The sequence below is a fragment of the Tenrec ecaudatus genome, chromosome 12 (genome assembly GCF_050624435.1).
Source record: "Tenrec ecaudatus isolate mTenEca1 chromosome 12, mTenEca1.hap1, whole genome shotgun sequence".
In the NCBI taxonomy this organism is placed as follows: domain Eukaryota; kingdom Metazoa; phylum Chordata; class Mammalia; order Afrosoricida; family Tenrecidae; genus Tenrec; species Tenrec ecaudatus.
The window spans coordinates 118,003,849-118,025,149 of record NC_134541.1 but is presented as its reverse complement, the minus strand read 5'-3'; the positions used below and the strand labels follow the sequence as shown (position 1 = coordinate 118,025,149).

Here is a 21,301-nt window from a genome sequence, read left to right as displayed (position 1 = left end):
GCAAGATATGACAAAATAACGATGTATAAATTACCAAGGGCACATGAGGGAGGGGGGAGCGGGGAGGGAGGGGAAAAAAAAAGAGGACCTGATGCAAAGGGCTTAAGTGGAGAGCAAATGCTTTGAGAATGATTGGGGCAGGGAATGTATGGATGTGCTTTATGTGACAATTGATGTATGTATATGTATGGATTCTGATAAGAGTTGTATGAGTCCCTAATAAAATGTAAAAAAAGAAAAGAGGAGAAAAAAATGATTAGGGCAAAGAATGTACAGATGTGCTTTATACAATTGATGTATGTATATGTATGAACTGTGATAAGAGTTGTATGAGCCCCTAATAAATTGTTAAAAAAAAGAAAATAAAGAAAAAGATAATAGATCTGGAAAAAAAATTATAAAATCATAATTGACTGAAAGATGCTCAGGGGAGTCAAATGCAGAATATCTCAATGCAGGGATGAACAGGGATAGGCGGAGATGAGAGGGCTTCAAAAAGCTTGTGAGTACATGGGGCTAAAAAATAATGGAATTTGTGGCATTCTATGATGCTCACTTTCCCGACAAAGCTGGTAAATAAGCAAATGTGGTGAAGAAAGCTGATGGTGCTCGGCTATCAAAATATATAGTGTCTTGGGTCTTAAAAGCTTGAGGGTAAACAAGCGACCATCTAGCTTAGAAGCAACAAAACACACATGGAAGAACACACCAGCCTGTGTGATCACGAGGTGCCGAAGGGATCAGTTATCAGGCATCAAAGAAATAAAAAACCCCTATCATTGGGTGCACTCCTCTATGATACGATCGCTGAAGACAAATGGGTGCATAAGCAAATGTGGTGAAGAAGGCTGATGGTGCCCGGCTTTCGAAAGGTATAACATTTGGGGTCTTAAAGGCTTGAAGGTAAACAAGCGGTCATCTAGCTCAGAAGCAACAAAGCCCACATGGAAGAAGCACACGAGCCTGTGTGACCATGAGGTGTCGAAGGGATCAGGTATATAAGGAATCGACAGAACAAAAAATTCTTACCATAGTGAATGAAGGCGGGGAAGTGCAGAGTGGAGACCCAAAGCCCATTTGTCAGCCACTGGAGATCCCCTTGCAGAGGGGCCTAGGGGAGGAGTCAAGTTGTAATGTAGCAACAATGAAAAGTACAACTTTCCTCTTATTCCTAAATGCTTCCCCCCCTCCCCCCACTATCATGATCCGAATTCTACCTTGCAAGTCTGGCTAGATCAGAGGATGTGCACTGGTACAGATAGGAACTGGGAACACAGGGAATTCAGGGCGGATGATCCCTTTAGAACCAGTGGTGTGAGTGTCGATACTGGGAAGGTAGAGACAGTGGGTTGGAAAGAGGGAACCGATTACAAGGATCTACATGTGACCTCTTCCCTGGGGGACAGACAACAGAAGAGTGGGTGAGGGGAGACGTTGGACAGGGCAAGACATGACAAAATAATCATTTATAAATTATCAAGGGTTCATGAAGGAGTTGGGAGCAGGGAGGGAGGGAAAAAAATGAGGACCTGATGCCAGGGGCTTAAGTGGAGAGCAAATATTTTGAGAATGATGAGGGCAATGAATGTACAGATGTGCTTTACACAATTGATGTATGTATGGATTATGATGAGAGTTGTATGAGCCCCTAATAAAATGATTTTTTCAAAGTTAAAAAATAAATTTAAAAAAACAATGGAATTTGGGTTTAAAAGACTGGAGGCTCCCCTAGACTAAGGCCCTTAGTCACCCTGTAGGTCTAGAAATGAACCAACTCCCCTTGCTTAATTTTCAAACAATAGACAGGTCTAAAAGGGGAACAGTAACAGTAGTGAGATACACACACCTTAGAATTTTCAACCATTCGAGATCATAAGGGCAGCATTAACCCAAAGTCAGAAGGGCTAGGAAAAAGGGAGAAATGGAAACAGGAAGCACAGGGAGGAAGTGGGATCGGGGATGTTACATTGTGGGCAGGGCAAGGAATGAGAGGAAACAAAATGTGTTTGAACAGTTGAATGGAAAATTCATCTGCTCCATAAACCTTTACCCCATTCACAATGAAAAAAATTTTTTTCAGATAGTGGAACTTTTCCAGAAATTTTTGAAGCCACTTCTATAGGCAGGATCATAAGGCCAGGTATGAGGACATTATTGCAAGTGTACATGCTCTTCAGTGTATTACAGGACGGTCACAGGACCGTCAGAATAGGTGTTTCAGGGAACTGTTGTAACAATTGCTTTCTCTATCATGTCTGTTTTTTTTGGGGGGGTTCCACTTATCAATGTGCATGAAGACCCTTTTAAAAGATCACATCTTGCATCTGTTGGGCCGCATAAGACACACTCTGGGAACAACAGATTGATACCTTTTATCTGCCAGACCTCAAAGCAAAAGTTCTCCTTTGGGGGAAATGATTAGGTATCAAGCTGAGTGGAACTGTTGTGAAAAAAACAGAATGTAGACTCGTGTCCAGCCAGTGAAATACCATTCATGCTCCGTTGGCAGACTGCTCTGTTACACACCCCAGAGGTCACTGATTTTAAGCCCTCCTACACACTTCAATCCATACACATTAGATAGGATGACTTCCACGCTATAAAATAAAGCGAATTAGCAATGCTGTCTTTCTCTCCTACCAAGCGGTACCTTTCACTCTCACAGGAAGGTTGCTATCCACTAACCTGGTCTGCCCGCCTGTCCACATTCGAGTTTGCCATTTCCCACTACACGAAGATGCTAAGAGCCCAACACCCTTGAGCAGCGTTTGCTTTGTTGTGTCAGTGTGATCTCGGCGCGGCGTCCACGCCCAGCCACCGCCAAGCGCTCGGGCTGCGATTTCTCCCTCCGGGAGTCAGGTCAGGACCCTCAGTAGGGAACTAGTGCTCTAACCTTCTAGACTCGTAGGCCAAAACTGAGGGCAGTTTTCCCCCGAAGGAGCGCTTCAAGCGCACCTCCGCCCTGTCGAGGCTCAGGTGGATTAGGGACCCTCTGTACTTGTTCCCACGAGGTGGAACAAGTGCAAAAAGTCTCTGCCGCGCCCCCGACCGGTCTGACATTTCCCTGCATCCGCAAGGTCGAATCCGACAAAGGACAAGTAGAGGCCGGTCCAGCAGGGGTCGGGGGCTCCTGTCCTCCTTCCCGCCTTCCCGAGTCCCGCGGGCACCGAGGGAGCCCCAGGCCAGCGTCCCGCGCTCCGTGACCAGCTCTTCGCCATCACGCCTCGGAGCCCGCACGTCCGTAGCGGCCTCCTTGGCCCCGACTGACCTCAGGCGGCGCCGCCAGGACACCTCGGCCGCACGCCCAGCAGCGGCACGACGCAGGGCGGCGGACCCGCTTCTCAGCCGCACCCCTCGGCTCTTTCCCGCCTCCTTTGTTTCTTCCGACCGCGCCATTGGCTGGCTTCCCTCGAGACCGGCCCGGCCGCGGGCTGACGCTGAGAGGCGATTGGTTAGACTTGCCGTCGCTCGGCCCGCGGCCGGCTCGCGATTGGCCGAGGCGCCACCCGGGGTTTGAATCGTAGACCCGGCCGGGGAGGGTTCTGCCCAAGTGCCACGTTGGGCTCGGCCGTGGGGCTCGCAGCGCGCTCGGGGCGCCGGCCGGGGCGCGCGTGCCGGGAGCCGGCCGTTGAGCGGCGGAAGGCGAGCCGGGAAGCCCGTCGGCGGAGTGCGCCGCGGGCCGGCGGGCGGGCGGCTCTGGTCCGGCGGCGCGGCGGAGCCTGGGCGGCGGCGCGGCCCGCCCGCCCGCCGGAGAGCGGCTCTGGCTGAGGGCGGAGGACCCGGGGCGGCGGCTGAGGAGCGGCGGTGGCGGAGCCCGCTGCCCCCGGAGGACTCGGCCGAGATGCTGGCGGGGAACCTGGTGGAGGAGTTTGAACTGAAAGAGGACGAGCCGTGGTACGACCACCGGGACCTCCAGCAAGGTGAGGGCGGGGGCGCGGCGGGGCGGGGCGGGGCGGCGTCTCCGGGCGCCCCGCGAGGACCTGCGGCTTCTGCCCGCCCGCGCGGGCCCCGGGCCCGGCCTCTGGCGCAGTGACCGTGACCACTGGCTGTGCCCTCAGGGCGCCGTCCAGGGCCGGGCGCGTTTCATCGTCAGCGGCATCTGCAGAGGCGTCCGGGCGGGACGGACGGGACGGGGCCCCTGCAGCGGCGCGCCGGGCCGACCTGCAGACCGGCTCTGCAGCCATGTGCCCCGACGCCCCGAGCCTGAGACTTCTGTCACCCCATTTCCTAGACAGGAAGACGGAGGCCGCAGCGGCGAGCCGCCAGGTGCGGAAGCGAGCGTGTGCGAGCCGGCGCTCTCAGCCTAAGAAGGCATCGCGGTTCATCACCCAAACGCAGTCTCACCGGCACCACCTAGTTGACGGGGATTCTTGTCTGTCACGCGTTAAACTTTTCAATTTCTTTATTTTTTTTAATGTCTACGCATGGTTTACCAGGTGCCAGATGAAAGGACTGGAGGGCAGGCACTTTTACCTCCTGCTTTCTCAATAGGTCACACTGCTTTCCGTTAAAATCACTCTCTCTCTAACGAACTGGCTGCCCGTTCACTGGGAGGTTAGCTCTTCAAACCCACCCACTCGCGCCACGCAGAAAGCTTCGAGGCCATCTGCCCCCGGAAAGAACTTGTGGCAGTTCATGTGGTCAGCGCCATCATTCAAATGCATCAGTCTCAGAAACCCAAAGGGCTAGCTCTTACTTCCCCCATGGGGTCGCTGCAAGTCAGAATCGACCTGAGAGCCATGCGTTTGGCTAGGTCTGCCTTGGAGTTCTTGCTTCCAGAGAGCAGCCGACGAGCTCAGCACCATTGGAGTCTGTGCCCCCTTTTTGGCACATGACTAAAGACCTGTCCATTGGAGAGATACTTAACTACATGCCAGACATAGGCAGACCCTTAACGCACGTGCTCATTTAATCCTCCCCATAGCACTGTAATTGGCAGTAGACACTGCTATTTGGGCAGCTAGGATGTCAATTCGAACTTCAGAGCAAACATTCTTAATCGCTGTATTGAGCACAACAGAGCCCAACACTACCCATCCTGCACCATGCGCACAGTCGCTGCTGCTTGAGTCTATTGTTGCAGCCACTGTGCCAGTCCATCTCTTTGATCCTCTGCCACATTGTTTCCCCTCACTTGACTGTCTGATTACTTAGCATGATGTCCTCTAAGAACCGACCCCTCCTGATAACCTGTCAAAAGTACATGCGATGGAGTCTTGCCATTCTTGCTCCTGTGGATGGTTCTGGCTGATTGAACATCATTATTACCCAGCGTCAGCACTTCATGTGATCAGTGTCCTTTGCCACCCCATAATTCAAATACATCAATCCTTTGGTCTTCCTTGCCTCTGAGGTGATTGGAATTGCCATGCCCTGAGTCAGGCACACCTTAGTGCTCAGGAAGGTGGCATGGTTGCTTTTTAACACTTTAAATGGCTCTTTAAAGATTTGTCAGGAGCCCTGGGGGCACTATGGGCCCACCCACCTGTGGAAGAGAGATGAGGCTGCCTGCTCTCTCAGAGAGGGAGGAGGAGCTTTTCTACTTTGCCTTTCGAGCCCTGGTGGGTTTCATGTTGGACTGCTAAGCTCAAGGTTAGCATTTCAGAACCATCAGCTGCCCTGTGGGACAGAGACACGATTTTCTGTCGGAATGGACGCAGTGAGCCAAGTGAGCTTGCCTACATTTGTCTTCCATTTTAACAAATCTGTTTTCATATTTCCCCAGAGGGTTTGATGGCCTAGTTTGATATTTTCACCGGGATTAATGAGGCAATCACTGCAATACAGCATTTTCCTATTGTAAATTAGTTAGTATAGTCAAAGGTAAATGATTTTTCCTTCCTGTATTTAAGTAACATAAATCTGAAAGGCAGAGAAGGCAAGGACTGGGTCTGCTCATATTTTTTAAATCCCCAGGATCTAATGGAATTCTTGGCACATGATAAAAGCTTGATTAGTATTTGCTGAATTGAACTAATAAAGCACCCACACAGGATTAGTGTTTTCATGGATCTTTTCCTTCAAGTACCTTAGTCCACACAGCATTTTTCCCCTGTGGGGAGATTGTTAGGAATAGCTGGTTGTAGTATTTCAACCCACCAAGAAGCAATGTAGCACATGGAGGTTACACGAAGCATGCTCTTCAACCTCTTTGATCAGAATAAAGTACAGATGAAACTGAGGGTTTCGGTACCATAAAATCTTAGAGGACACAGTCCAAGTACCCTTCATACCAGCTTGCCTGTGGAGTTTGGTCTCTGCTTTTCTAAGGGCTTTTGACTTTATTATCCTATTGTACTTTGACATAACTCCGTGGGGAATAGAAGTGACACTCCTACAACCATAGCTTATGAACAGGGCTGGTGAAAGCATGCAGGCTACGGTGTAAATAAAAAGATCTTCTTGCCCAAGTTTTGTTCAATCATATGTTAAAGAACTTCTAAAGGATTTGGAGATTCCACACAAAAGTGATCTGCTTGGTACCAGTCCCTGGGGTGACAGTTTTGACAGTGTGGACAAGACTCAGAGAGTAGGCAGGACTCCTGCTCTCACATGGACTCCTTAGAGAAGCCTGGAGGTGCTGCCGAGGGTGTGTGCCCGAATCTTAAGGTCCTGACTGGGGCAAGGAAGCATCACAAAGTTGTGGGGAAATTCCATTATCTTTGGTTCCATTTTTTCCCTGGATTTTGTGTGGCTCCCCCTGGCATTTACTGCTGAATGAAGATTGTAGGTTGATCCGTCTTCTTGTTAAACTGATTGAGCAGGTCTAGTAAGATTTATGATGTGCCGATATTCACTTCGAAACATTCCTACTATCAACTTTTCCTAGTAAGGGTTATTTGGAGAGAGCTGCTTAAAATGATTTTATAAGATCTTATTCTCAAACTCAGAACTAGGAAGTAGTTTTGTTTGTTAAACAACATAAGCCATGGCTTGTAGGTACCATAATTTGCTGGGGCTTCTTTTTAGATGAAAATTGCTGAAAAATCCTAACCTCACAAGACTCTGGTGCCCTATTCAGACCTTGTTAGAAACACGCAAAGCTGTGTGCCGGCAGCTGAAAAGCCTTGACTTTTATAAAACACTTTGATGAAGAGACGGTCTTTTGTCAGAAGGCTAAGCTGGCAGGGGGAGAATACTGACTGTAATCTCTGGGTAAGAGCCTTTCTGGGACAACAGATCTCTGTGCAGGTAATGATGGTGCTTGCTTTGAAATGTGCCCCTGAGGACAAGGGAGAAGGACTTCAGAGACTAGACTCTCTTTAGACCAGGTGCTGTTACAATGGTCAGTTGGAGAGGTGGAAGCTTAGAATCAGGATTCAGATTTCCCACTGTACAGATCAGCAAATGAAATCTTAGCTTAAAAGAATCCTAAGATTTCTGTTTCTTTTAAAAATGAGTTTTCATGTGTACGACTTCTTTGCTGAATCACTGTTTGAAGGGCCACTAAAATGGACATCTTCATTTTCTTGATGTTTCTGTTCGTTTGGTGTTTTTCTTCCTTTCCAATTATAGTAACAGGAGTTACTCAGAAGCGTCACAGATGACGCATTTGACTTTGTAATAGGAAAAGCTTCAGCCATAATATTGGATTACTGCTACAGCTAACAGTTAATGTGAAAGCATGCTGTCATGTATTTTGAAGAGATTGAGGTGAAATGAGAAAGCTGTAATAGCAGTGGGCTGTAAAGGTTTCAAGGTTCCAGAAGGAAAATCCTTTTTCAAAAATCACTCCTGCTTCCCGTGCTACATTTCTGCCCAGGGCATAGCTCTGAGATGACAATTTGTTTAAAGCTAACAGCTTGTAAACCTTTAAAATAGAATATTATCACTTGTAAAGCTTGATCCAAGGAAAAGGAATCTTGTTGAATGTTAAACATATGAAAGCATTAATACGTGTAATTCCCAAACCTAGTTGTTACTATGGTGTTTCTCAGTGACTTTCTGGGCCACTCCATTAGAATTTAGAAAAGACCACCTCTTAATGAAAGTCCTTCCAAAATTGAGATGAACAGGTGTTCAAGGCTTTAAAACCGTATTGTTTCCTTTCCTTTGTTGCCTTAATTAAAAATATAAATAAGAGACATTCAATATTCTCCTAGTCCCTCGATTGATTATTTAAAAACCTTCTTGAGCTTCATGCCGACTTTTGGCTCCTTTTGACTATGTAAGCCAGATGTTACACAACAAGAAACGAACTTTTTTAAGCCCTAAAAAGGACCCTCATTACGCTAACATCCTATTAAGTAATCTCCTGTTATACAGCGTGGTTTCACAGGTGCTTTCTTGTAGTTGAGACTTAGCTTGCTAAAATTCTATCCTGAACATCGTATGAAATATTTAGTAGACTGTGAGACTTCAAGTTACTGAACCAGGTTGGGGCTTTGTTTAACTGGAAATAAGGACTGAGATAAGGACCAGTCTCAGATTCTTTCGGGTGTGCTGTTTGCTGGAAGAGTGCTATACTTGGCAGTTCGTCCTGGCAGCAGCAGGAGAGATGTTCCTGGCTGCATATTTACAAGGAGAGGTGGTTTCATAACTGAATGGCAGTGGTTGAGGTCTTGCCAGTCTTGATCCAGGAAGAAGTTTCAACTCGGGTCTTAATGAGTAGGGGAGAACATATTGATGAGTTCCCGCCCTTCCCAGTCAGGAATTGCCATGTCCCATCCAGCCAGAGAGATTGAAGTACTGTCTAGTCATGCTTATGGTTTGCCATTGATAGAGCAAAGTGGCTTCTCGGGACTTATGTGTATACATTACATAACTTGTGAGTACAAAACATTGTCAGCCAGACGTAGTTTACATAGCTCCTTTTTCACTTGGTGAAGCTATTAGCTTGCCTAGTGTTGGATGTACTTTCATTGCCAGGGCTGGCAATAAAAATCAAGTATCTTAACTCTCGTCTCTCATAGGCTTCTATGGAAACAAGTGGAACAGATTTAAGTCCCTCGGCTGGGGAACTTTGTGCTCTTGACCTTAAGCAAAGAAGCGTGACTGTGTCCCTTTTGATAGACTTAAAGCTTTGTAGAAGGGGCTAGGAGCCTTGAGAATCATGACCAGCCTGAGAGTTGGAACCTGGTGACTGGGTGGTTTCTGTCTGGCCTGTGACTCACATGTCCATTTTGGTCAGCTCATTTTACGTCTTTGTGCTTCAGACAGTCGCATCTGGAAAATGGAAATATAAAGAGAATATATATTTATGAATTGTTGTCACAGTCATTCTAATTCATAGCAACTCTATAGGGTAGAACTGCCCCATAAGGTTTCTAAGGCTGTAATCTTTAGGGTAGTGTATAGCAACATTTTTCTATTTTTCTCCCGTGGAGCAGTTGATAGATTAGAACAGGCATCCTCAAACTACGGCCTGCGGGCCACGTGCGGCCAGCCAAGGATATTTATCCGTCCCGCAGGGTGTTTTTTCCCCGTTTGTTTTTTTTTACTTCAAAATAAGATATGTGCAGTGTGCATAGGAATTTGTTCATAGTTTTAAAAAAACAAAACAAAAACTATAGTCCGGCCCTCCAACGGGTCTGAGGGACCGTGAACTGGCCCCCTGTTTAAAAAGTCTGAGGACCCCTGGATTAGAACTTTTGGTGTTGATTAGCAGCTGAGCGCTTAACTACTGTGCCCACAGATCTCCTTGATAAAGCTGCCTCTTCCATACTTTGAGCTAAGTATAAGGTCTGTGTGCCATGAGAATACAAGATGTTATTTCATACTTGTTATCTGACTTCTTAATGTATGACACTAACAGACGTTACTCATATTTAAATCAAGAGAATGTACTGTAGTACCTGTGTTACCAGCACTATGCTGTTGGGTAAGAATGTTTTAAAGTGAGTTGGAGTAGTATATGATTGGGTTAATTGGTATTTGTCCTGATGAGGGGGAACTAACCACGTAGACTACTAATTATGCACTTGAAATAGACATTAAAACCCACACAAAACCTTGTAATCAAACTGAGTCAGAATCTTAGACAGAGAAGAACTGCTCCATTGGGTTTCCCAGGCTGTGAATCTTTTGGGCGTCAGACTTGCCTCATCTTGGGTTGAAACAGCCGACCTTTCTGTGTGCTGCTGAGAGCTTAACCACTGCATCACCAGGGTAGTGCCCTTTAGAATGGGCACTACCAGGTCACAAAAGGTGTTGCTCTTCTGTTATTTATTCTAGGTTGTTTTAATATTAGCAAGAACAGAAACGTCTTAAATCATATTTGTCAGCCTCTAAAAATTAAAATTTGAAATCATACGAAGTGAAGTTGTTCCTTGTTTCCTAATAAGTATTTTTATGATTTTAACTGAGGTGATTTTCCACCATACCAAGAATAAAATTCAAACTTTCTTTTGGTCAGCTCCTGTGTGATCCAATGCATGCCACCTTCTCTGACTTCCTCTCATACCCTTCTCCTGATAAGAGCACAGTAGCTTTTCATCAGGGCTTAGAGCAAGCAAAGTCCTTTCCTGTCACAGAGCATTGCCTGGCTTTTCACATGAAGCTAGCTAGAAGCCTCCACAGTAAGGTCTGCCTCGGTCTTCCTTTCACAGGGGACCCCCTCTTCATTATAATCAAACCCTATTTTTTGTTTGTATTTATTTTCCTTTGCTCTCTCACACTCCACACCTTGTTAACAAATTCTTTATAACTCTGCTTCAAAACAATCCTGCTTTTCACCGTCTCCAATTCCTCTTCCCTGGGCCAAGCTACTGTCCTCTGTGACAGAGATTTCCACAGCACATGAACCCATCAGCTGCTTCTACCCTCACCCCCACAGTCTGTTTACACATCATATCCAGAGGGGCCTTATCAAAAGTTTCTTTCTCTGCAGCATTTATTGATTAAATACTACATATTTTATGTATTATGCTATATTTTCAACATTAACTTTTATGAGAGCAGGACATTCTCTCTCTCTCTCTCTCTCTCTCTCTCTCTCTCTCTCTCTCTCTCTTCTCTCTCTCTCTCTCTCTCTCTCTCTCTCTCTCTCTCTCTCTCTCTCTCTCTCTCTCTTCCTCCCTCCCTCCCTCCCTCCCTCCCTCCCTCCCTCCCTCTCACCTGTTCATTTTTGTTCCCAGCCAAGAACTGTGCTGTGTGGGCTATTGTCCAATATATGCATATATGTAGGGGTGAATTATGCCTATCACAGTTTGTAAGTTGTTAGTTTACATGTTGTCTGGCCTCCCCATTAATATGGAAATGTCAGGAGACCAGGGATTTCATCATAGTTTTCATCATTGTACAGTTAGAGCTGGAAAGAGATCACTTATTTGTGACCCCGTGACGACTATTAATACCTTGCCATTGTACCACAGCTTAGTGTAGAAAGTGTTTCCTTGTATATTTCATGATATGTAAGTACTTTTTACAATATTATACTGATGGTCATCTCTTAAGACAGGAGTGCTAAGATAGGAACTGTTCAAATCACCTGTTGAATGTTAGAATTGGACCTCAGACTTTATTTAGTGCGTAGCTTACTATATGACAGCAAAACGCCTCTTTCATGAAATTTACTGGTTACTGTTTCAATTACCTGTTAAAATCCCACCCATCTGTCTCAATTCGTGTAGCTTATGTAAACATCTAAGATTGTGAACTGTTAGCATAAGAGCAAGTCCATTCCATTAGTCGACAGCTGTGATCTCAGAGGAGTCTGGATCTACCCAGAGGTGGGGGGGGGGGGGGGAAAGCTATTTTTTTTTTAATCGGCTGTTAAAAACGCCATAGAAAAGAATCCCAAGAGGAGACAAGCCAGACAGGGTGCCATGTAGCAACAATGAAAAACACAACTTTCCTCTAGTTCCTAAATGCTTCCTTCCTCCCCTCCCCCCACTATCATGATCCGAATTCTACCTTGCAAGTCTGGCTAGACCAGAGGATGTACACTGGTACAGATAGGAACCAGAAACACAGGGAATTCAGGTCGGATGATCCCGTCAGGACCAGTGGTATGAGTGGCGATTCTGGGAACATGGAGGGTGGGTTGGAAAGGGGGAAACAATTACAAGGATCTACATGTGACCTCCTCCCTGGGGGACGGACAACAGAAAAGAGGGTGAAGGGAGACATCAGACAGGGCAAGACATGACAAAATCATCATTTATAAATTATCAAAGGTTCGGGAGGGAGTGGGGAGGGAGGGGCAAAAAAGAGGACCTGATGCCAGGGGCTTAAGTGGAAAGCACAAGTTTTGAGAATGATGAGGGCAATGAATATACAAATGTGCTTTACACAATTGATGTATGTATGGATTGTGATGAGAGTTGTATGAGCCCCTAATAAAACGATTTAAAAAAAGGAAACTGGGAAATGTTACAGATAATTCTATTTACTATAAATAAAACAGTGTTAAAAGAGAAAAAAAATGGCCAATCCCCTGGTTGCTTCACAAGCACCTCATTTGCATAGTCCTAGTCAATCATTTTGTGTTAGTTGAACAAAACAGTAGCCAGAAAACATATTAAAGCAGTTCACTGCACTATATACAGCATACTGCATATATTCGAATATAAGCCGACCCGAGTATCAGCCGAGGTGCCTAATTATTACCTGAGAAACCAGAAAAACTGATTGACTCGAGTGTAAGCCTAGGGTGGAAAATGCAGAAGCTATTGGTGAGTTTCAATCATCAAAACATGAAAATAAAATTACTGAAAATTGAGACATCAGAGGGGTAATGTATTTAAATATTTATTTTAAATAAAAAACATAAATAAAAGGACAAGTCATTTAGCATTAGTAAACCAGCACAGTAAATGGAAAATAGGTTCAACGAAAACAATAAGGTATCAACAATGATACCTTAAGAGTACTATTCCCTGAGCTCAATCAGCAACCGAGCTAAAATGTAGAGTTAAAATCCTTCAAAACTGGATTCCTCATCATCATCCGTATCCCAATGCAGAGCTTCAGCTGGTGTGAGGTCATCATAGACTCTGTCCTCACTGAGATCGCCGTCATCACCATCACTGCTGTCATTTTCATACAAAGCGCAGTCTTCACTGCCATCCATAGCTTTACTAATACTACATTTCTACAAGGCAGGTCGCACCATGTCTTCTGGAATGTCTTCCCATGCATCTCAAACCCACTTTGCTATTAACTCTATGTCAGGCTTCATGAGATTTCCTCCTTTTGTTAGTCGGACTTGACCAGATGACATCCATTCATGCCATATCCTTCACACACAGTCTTTAAAAGGCTTATTCAAACATACACGTCATAGGACGGCTCTGATTGGTTGGGTGTGAGTAAACAAGCATTCAAAGCCCTGCAGTGTCAGTGAGGCTTTGAATGAACAGCGGAGAAACACCCGTGAGATAACTGGCACTCATCCCGTTACCTGGAGGCGGGGGAAGCGAGATAGTACACTTCTCTGTGGTACCACTGACCCGTGTATAGGGCAAACCCCAGTTTTACAGCACCTTTTGGTGCTGTAAAACTGGGCTTGTACATGAGTATATATGGTAGTTTCACTGCTGTAAACATGCTTTGTGTTCCACTTAGTCATTCTCCCTCTGCTGAATCCCTGGCAACTAATTTTCGATAGTTTTGCCATTTCCAGAATGCCACTTAGTTGGAATGTTTCAGTATGTAGATTTCCCACACTGGATTCTCTCACTTAGCAAGATCCCACCCTATCTTTTCATATCTTATTATCTCATTTATTGTTATCATTAGATATACTTCATTTTTTGTATGTATTACAATTTATCCATTCGCTTATTGGGGGACATCTTGGTGGATTCCAATTTGGGACAGTTATGAATATAAACCTGATGTAAACATAAAAATAAAAAAGAATCCCAAAATAGACTTCAGACTCTAGGGCAAGGCTTGGAACTTCATCAGACTTGATCAGAAAACATACAGAAGAGTCAATGGACAGACCTGGCACTATGTCTACGCTATTTTTTGTTTTGTTTTTTCTTTTTTTTCATTTTTATCTCTATAAAATAAGTAGGATAAACCTTTTTTATCCTGAGGAAAAAACAATGGGACTGACAGTTGGGGGTGGGGGTGAGGGACATGGGAGAGGATGAAATGGGAAAAAAGGAGGAGGGTACCCCACAAACCCATGGAAGGGAACAAGAATCCAAAATTGATGGTGAAGAGGGTGTTGAACACCTCATGGGTTTTGAGCCACTGTAATGTAGCCAAGAGGAATTACTGAGAGCCTAATGAAGGTCAAACATGATAGTGGGACAGGAGAAAAGTAAAAGGAAATCGCAGAAAGAACCAAGAAAAAGACATTTATACAGGTGTAAATAAAGGCATATATATGCACACACACACACCGTATATACTTGAGTATAAGCTGACCCAAATATCAGCCGAGGCACCTAATTTTACCACAAAACTGCATTAAAAAATGTGCTGACACCTCCATGATACAATCACCGAGGACAAACGGGTGCATAAGCAAATGTGGCGAAGAAAGCTGATGGTGCCCGGCTATCAAAAGAGATAGTGTCTGGGGTCTTAAAGGTTTGGAGGTGAACAAGTGGCCATCTAGCTCAGAAGCAACAAAGCCCATGGAAGAAGCACACCAGCCTGTGCGATCACGAGGTGTCAAGGGATCAGGTATAAGGCATCATCAAAAAAAAAAAAAATCTTACCATAGTGAATGAAGGGGGAAGTGCAGAGTGGAGACCCAAAGCCCATTTGTCAGCCAATGAAGATCCCCTTGCAGAGGGGTCTAGGGGAGGAGATGAGGCAGTCAGGGTGCGATGTAGCACCGATGAAGAATACAGCTTTCCCCCAGTTCCTAAATGCTTCCTTCCCCCACCCCCCACCCCAACTACCATGATCCGAATTCTACCTGCAAGTCTGGATAGAGCAGAGGATGTACACTGGTGCAGATAAGAGCTGGAGGCACAGGGAATCCAGGGCAGAGGATACCTTCAGGACCAGGATGTGAGGGGCGATATGGGGAGGGTTGGAAAGAGGGAACCGATTACAAGGGTCTACATGTGACCTCCCTGGGGGACAGACAGCAGAAAATGGGGTGAAGGGAGATGTCGGACAGGGCAGGATGTGACAAAATAATAATTTATAAATTATCAAGGGCTCAAGAGGGAGGGAGGAGCGGGGAGAAAAGAGGACTTGATGCATAGGGCTTAAGTGGAGAGCAAATGCTTTGAAAATGATGAGAGCAAAGAATGTACAGATGTGCTTTATACAATTGATGTATGTATGGATTGTGATAAGAGTTGTATGAGTCCCTAATAAAATGTTTTAAATAAAAGTGTAAAAACTTGCCACCAATTATAGAGAGAGGGAAGAAGCCCAGAATTAGCAGAAAACTCCTCAAGAAGGACGAAGTCAGAGGGCTCACTTTACCTGAATTTAACACCTGCTACACAGTCACAGTGGTCAAAACAGTATGGTACTGGCATAATTACAGATACTAAGATCAATGGGAAAAAATGTGCTGAAAAACTCAGCTTATGCATGAGTATATTTGGTAAATATATTAATATATAACTTTAGGGATATAGGTCTATGTACATAGATTTACGATATGTACTCGTGTATAAGCCAAGTTTTTCAGGACATTTTTAATGTCATTTTTGTGATAAAATTAGGTGCCTTGGCTGATATTTGGGTCGGCTATGCTCAAGTGTATACAGTACAGTATATGTTAAGTATCAAAGCAGACGGACATTGGGCCTCTACATAAGTCCTCTCTCAATGCAAGAACACTTTGTTCTAATAACCCGGCATTCCATAATGCGCACCTTTCCAACACTGAAGACAAAGTGGGTGCATAAGCAAATGTGGTAAGGAAAGCTGATGGTGCCTGGATATAGCATCTGGTGTCTTACAGGCTTGAAGATAAACAAGTGGCCATCTAGCTGAGAAGCAACAAAGCCCATATGGAAGTAGCACACCAGCCTGTGATCACTAGGTGTCCACTGGTTCAGGTGTCAGGCATCAGAAAACCCAAAACAAACAATTATATCCATGCAAACGAGAGGGGTGAGCGTGGAGACCCAAAGCCCATCTGTAGACAGTTGGACATCCCCTCACAGAAGGATCTCAGGGAGGGAAGAGCCAGCCAGGGTGCAGAGTAGCACTGATGAAACACGCAACTTTCCTCTAGTCCTTTAATACTCCCCACCCCAATCATGACCCCAGTTCTATCTTACAGATCCGGCTAGACCATAGCATGTACACTGGTACAGATACGAGCTTTCGACACACAGAATCCATGACAGACAAACCCCTGAGGAACAATAATGGGAGTACCGATACCATGAGGGTAGGGGAAAGGTAGGGGGAGAAAGGGAGAACCAATGGCAATGATCAACGTATAATCTCTATCCCCAGCCCCAGGAGACGAACAACAAACGTGGGTGAAGGGGGAGACAGCATATGGTGTAAGATATAAAAATAATAATTTATCATTTATCAAGGTGTCATGACGGTGGGAGTGTGAGGGAGGGAGGGCAAAAAGAGGAACTGATACCAAGGGCTCAGGTAGAAAGAAAATGTTTTGAAAAGGACGATGGCAACATGTATACACAAATGTGCTTAATATAATGGATGTATAGATTGTTATAAGAGCTGTAAAAGCCCCCAGTATAGTCATTTATGTAATAAAAAAAAACGATAAACTTGTGCAGGCAATGCGAACCTGGAAAAATGATGAAAGAAAAAGAAAACAAGCAACACAAGAGCCCATAGAGCACAGGACTTGCCAGGAGCCAATCTTAACTCCAAAGTAACTGTGGTTTGTGATGAGAAGTCGCAGTGCTGAATGGAGATCCCTGAACTAATGATACCTGCCCATAAAGTAGATTCTATTCTGCACATTTCACAAATAAGGCTCCTTGAGAGAGCAGCTTACCTGTAGAGGAGCGCGTGGGAGGGTGGGGTGGGGCTGTCAACTGAATGTTAAGTAGAATTCTTCCAGGCCAGTCCACCTCCCATTGTAGGCTACTTTAAACTTCTGTTGTTGGGTTTTGGTTTGTTGATATTTTAAGGAATGTATTATATATAAAGTGTTGGATTGAGATTGTTTGTACTATTCTAAGACTCAATTCTTGTACTAGATCTCCAACTGGCTGCTGAGCTTGGGAAGACCCTGCTGGATCGGAACACAGAATTGGAGGATTCTCTTCAACAGATGTATACAACCAATCAGGAACAGTTACAAGAAATTGAGGTAATTGACTCAGCCGGGGAGCGACACTGTGAGGTTGGCACATTGCTGCTATTGTGCCAATCGTGTGCCTCACAAACAAACACTTGCAAGTAAAAGGGGCATTTAATTCATAACACAGACATTTTTAAAAATAAGAACCACTAGGTAAGATAGGGATATTACATGTGCTACTTTCTTTGGGCTTTTTTAACAACTAAGTCTACTATCATGAGAGAAAGAGTTCTCTGTTCCCCTTGTTAAAATATACTGGAAGTAAATAGTCCAATATTTACCAGCATGTGAAGCAAAATGAAGCTGTGAATATTATACTACCGCTTTTCAACTCGGTCAATTGACATATAGTTCATAAAGTTTATATTCTCCATCTTAGTCTAGAATCTTACAGCTTACATACAAGCAGCCATCAAAGGAAGAACTATTCGTATTTATTCATCCAGAACAAAAGCAATAGAAAGAAGCACAAGGCTCAGAACTTGTCAACGTGAACCACAGCAGTATCTATCCTGAGACCAAAAGAACTAGATGTTGCTCAGCTACCACGACTGACTATTCTGATCCGAGCCTCACGATGTACCATGGTGGAATGGGAGAAAATATGAAGTAGAATGTATAATTCTTTAAAAATCCCAAATTATTAGAGAACTCCCCAAGAGTATTGAGCTGAAATACTCTTGGGGTTTAAATAGTACGGAGTACTGGGCTCCCTTAAGAAATCATCTATAGAAAGAAAAAAAAACAAAAAATCATATATGAGTCCAAACTACCAACAATTACTTTTTTAAAAAGATCAGGTAAGTAAATGCATGGAGGCCCCATCTGACCTCCCAGGGCTTCAGGAAGGCAAAGGAGAATCCATCTCCACACATTTGCCACAAGGTGGAGCCTACACAAGCCTCTTCGCCTCCATTCTTCTTCTGTCCTGTTTGGACACTAGCCATTCCTCCCATGACACTCCGCTGGATCCAGCAATCCGCTGCAATGCCCACACAGCACTCACAGACAATACTGGCCCTTATGGGGGCGACAAGGGGAGTTAACAGGTTACCACAAGTCGGGATGATAAGGGTACAGGTCTTTAGTGCTTAGCTGCACCTCTCCTCTCAGCTAGCCAAATCTTTCTCTGACCCTTAGCCTTCCCACTATATAGTCGTCCCTTTTGGAACGGCTGGGAAGCCTTCCCACTGCTCTGTGTCACAGTCTCATGGTTTCTGGTCTCAGCACTGTGGCTTCTCTGCTCTGATGTCTTGGCCTCCTACTTATACCTACAAACTCCCTTTGATGGTTAAGGTTTATTGTGCCAACCTGGTCAATAAACATATGGGTTAATTGAAGGGCAGAGGGATAAATGACTCCGTGAGCCTCGCCTTTCTAGTTCTTGGGTCTCTTGTTCTTTGATGGTTGGACCAGGGTGCGGCTGCCTTAACCAGTTCCCTGCTTCAGCTGGCAAGGCTCACTTTCCTGTGAGACATCCCTGAAAAGAAACCACATGGACCTACCCTGATACAGCCCTGGGTGCTGGAATCTGCAAGGAGACCCCTGCCAGTGCTGAGATGCTTACACGTTTACTGATTCGACTTTCTTCCTGCATTCAGCTTTATTGCGTTTGTTTTGTGAGTTTGAGGAGGACTTTGTAGATTGGTATTAGACATACAGGCTAATGTCACACTTAGACTAGACTGGGTTGGGATGCTTTCTTAATGTACACTTACCTTTTATATAAAGCTCTTATATATGAATGAGTTTCTGTGGATTTGTTTCTCTAGTCTACCCAGACTAACACACCCCATCTGTGAGTGTTTCACTCGCCCTATTTGCATTGTCCCGACCAAGCATTTAATGAGAGTTACAAAGTAGAGACTTTCCAAATCATTTTATTTCACCACCAAAGGTGACGGGCCAGGCAAACTACGTTCTTGGAAACAGAACAACTGGAATAGAAAGGAATGTCCTCATAGTGTGACTTCCAATTTTTTTTTTAAGTTTTAAACTAACTTAAACATACTGAGGGTTTTTTTAATTAGAAAATAACATATAATCACATTTTAAATTTAGAACTTGGATATGCGGTTTATAGCCCAAAAGTCAGCTACTGTCCCACCACTAAAGGAGATTTAAAATGAGATGATCCAGGGAAACGATCCTGGAACCAATTTTTCAGAGCAAATGCAAAATGGTGGCATAAGACCCCTAAAACACCCTGACTTACAGAAATAGACTACTAGGAAACTGCTATTGGAAAGGTATGCTAAACTGCATGTGTTCTTTCAAAGACTGTTAGTGGATTTAAACCAAAATTGTCCAAGATCTTGGTAAGCATAGTTTTTAATGCCAGAAAAAAAAAAGTAGTGGTATCATGTGATCAAAGATTCTAGGGAAGGTTCCTGACTGAAGGAGAAAAGATGTGGAACAATTTCAAATTATCATGAATTCAAGACTTTCTGAAACCCAGGAACCGGAATGACCCCACCCCACAAACATACCAAAACAAAAGGAGAAGCTATTGTAGGAGGTAATCTTGGAGATAATCCCCTGAAGTCATCTTTAAACCAACCAAACAGTAGTTTTACTTTGTAAAGAAGCTTGCCTTCGAACATTGTCTTCTTGGAGAGAGAGAGAGAGAGAGAGAGTGTGTGTGTGTGTGTGTGTGTGTGTGTGAGAGAGAGAGAGAGAGAGAAAGAGAGAGAGAGAGAAATCCAAGATAGATGAACCCGTCAGAAATGCAGATTCCTGGGGTTACAGGAAGGAGGTGGGGGGGGGGCGAACTGATAGCAAAGATGCCTGTATAACAGTACTCAAGGGGAGTGACTAACAGAATTGTAGGGGAACCGATTCAGTGGACAGTGCAAGATAGAGCATTAATAATAATCATAATGACTATTTATGATATAAGAATAAGGGTTCCTGGAGGATGGGGAGGGATAAAGGGGAGCTGATGTCAGAGTTCAAGAAGAAAGAAAATGTTTAGAAAATGAAGGTGGCAGTAATTGTACAATTATGCTTGATCTAATTGAATTATGGACTGTTATAACATCTGTAAGAGCTCCCAATAAAATGATTTTTTTAATGTAAATACATAGCTTTTGGGGGAAAATCCATTTTGGGTTGGATAACACCCTCATGTATTAATTATCTTTTGAACATCTTGTTTTTCAAGATTTTAAAGCAAAATTTTCTTGTTTGGTTTGAAGGGCAGGCAAGAAGAACACATTTAATAGGGGTAATTGCTTTGGAGAGTAATGAGATCTAACACAATCGGATTCACTTACACTTTCCAAGGAGTCATTTAATCAGCTGATAGCTATGTGTTTTTATGTTACTTCTCTGCCTGGAAACCTGCTTCTCCCCCGCAGGAGTTGTGCCTGCTAGATGTGATGAGGCTTCTAAGGCATTCCTTCTTTTTGAATGCACACCTTCCTTGGAAATGTGGAAGTCGTTTCTGCTTCCTGTGCTGCATCACTAGGCCCCTGTCTGTCATACTTAGTACTTGCTTTGGTTTGTTCTCTCGCCACCCCCTTTGCTCTTTTACAAGGGTGAAGTCTTCGGCTGGGTTTATGCGGTCTTTCCCACAGAGTAGGAAATTGATAAGTACGTGGTAAAATTAGAATGCATGCGTTATGAAGGAGCATCAACAAATGCATGGGGAAATGAAATTAAAAGAAGATAGACATTTCCCACAAACTTTGAAGCCCTTGTATGTGTGTGCAATAATGTTGACCACAGGCCCAGCAAGGCATGCACCGTTTCAGCCTTTTCAACATGTGCGGTTCAGTGGCATTGGTTACACTTCTTTCAAGTTGTGCAGCCATTCTCACCCTACTTTTCTGAATTGTTCTTTCCCTGTGGACATAACACCCCGTTGTTCCCTCGATTCCTGTCTGCCCTTTGAAGTTACTGATGACACGCTGATCCTATCTAGATAGTTCTTTAGGAGAGCATGAGGAACCCTGGAGGCATAGGGGTTACGTGTTGGGTTGTGTTCCTCAAGGTCAGGAGTTTGAAACTACCAGTAGCTCTGAGAGAGCTACTGATGAGGCTCTCTACTCCGCCTACCCAGGGCAGTTCTCTCCTGCCCTTCCTCTGCCCTGCGGAGTTGCCATGAGTTGGAATTGACTGAATAGTGGTGTGTTTGAT

The 21,301-nt window shown here is 44.5% G+C and overlaps 1 protein-coding gene across 1 annotated transcript in view; it reads left to right on the top strand.

Moving 5' to 3' along the window:
- Positions 1-3,720: 3,720 nt before the first annotated feature.
- CDR2 (cerebellar degeneration related protein 2) overlaps positions 3,721-21,301 on the top strand; it is a 29,379-nt gene continuing 11,798 nt past the window's right edge. The window contains exons 1-2 of the mRNA XM_075564604.1: positions 3,721-3,920; positions 17,058-17,170. Of these exons, the coding sequence (XP_075420719.1) occupies positions 3,842-3,920; positions 17,058-17,170 (192 nt within the window). The 5' untranslated portion in view covers positions 3,721-3,841. The remainder of the gene's footprint in view (positions 3,921-17,057; positions 17,171-21,301) is intronic.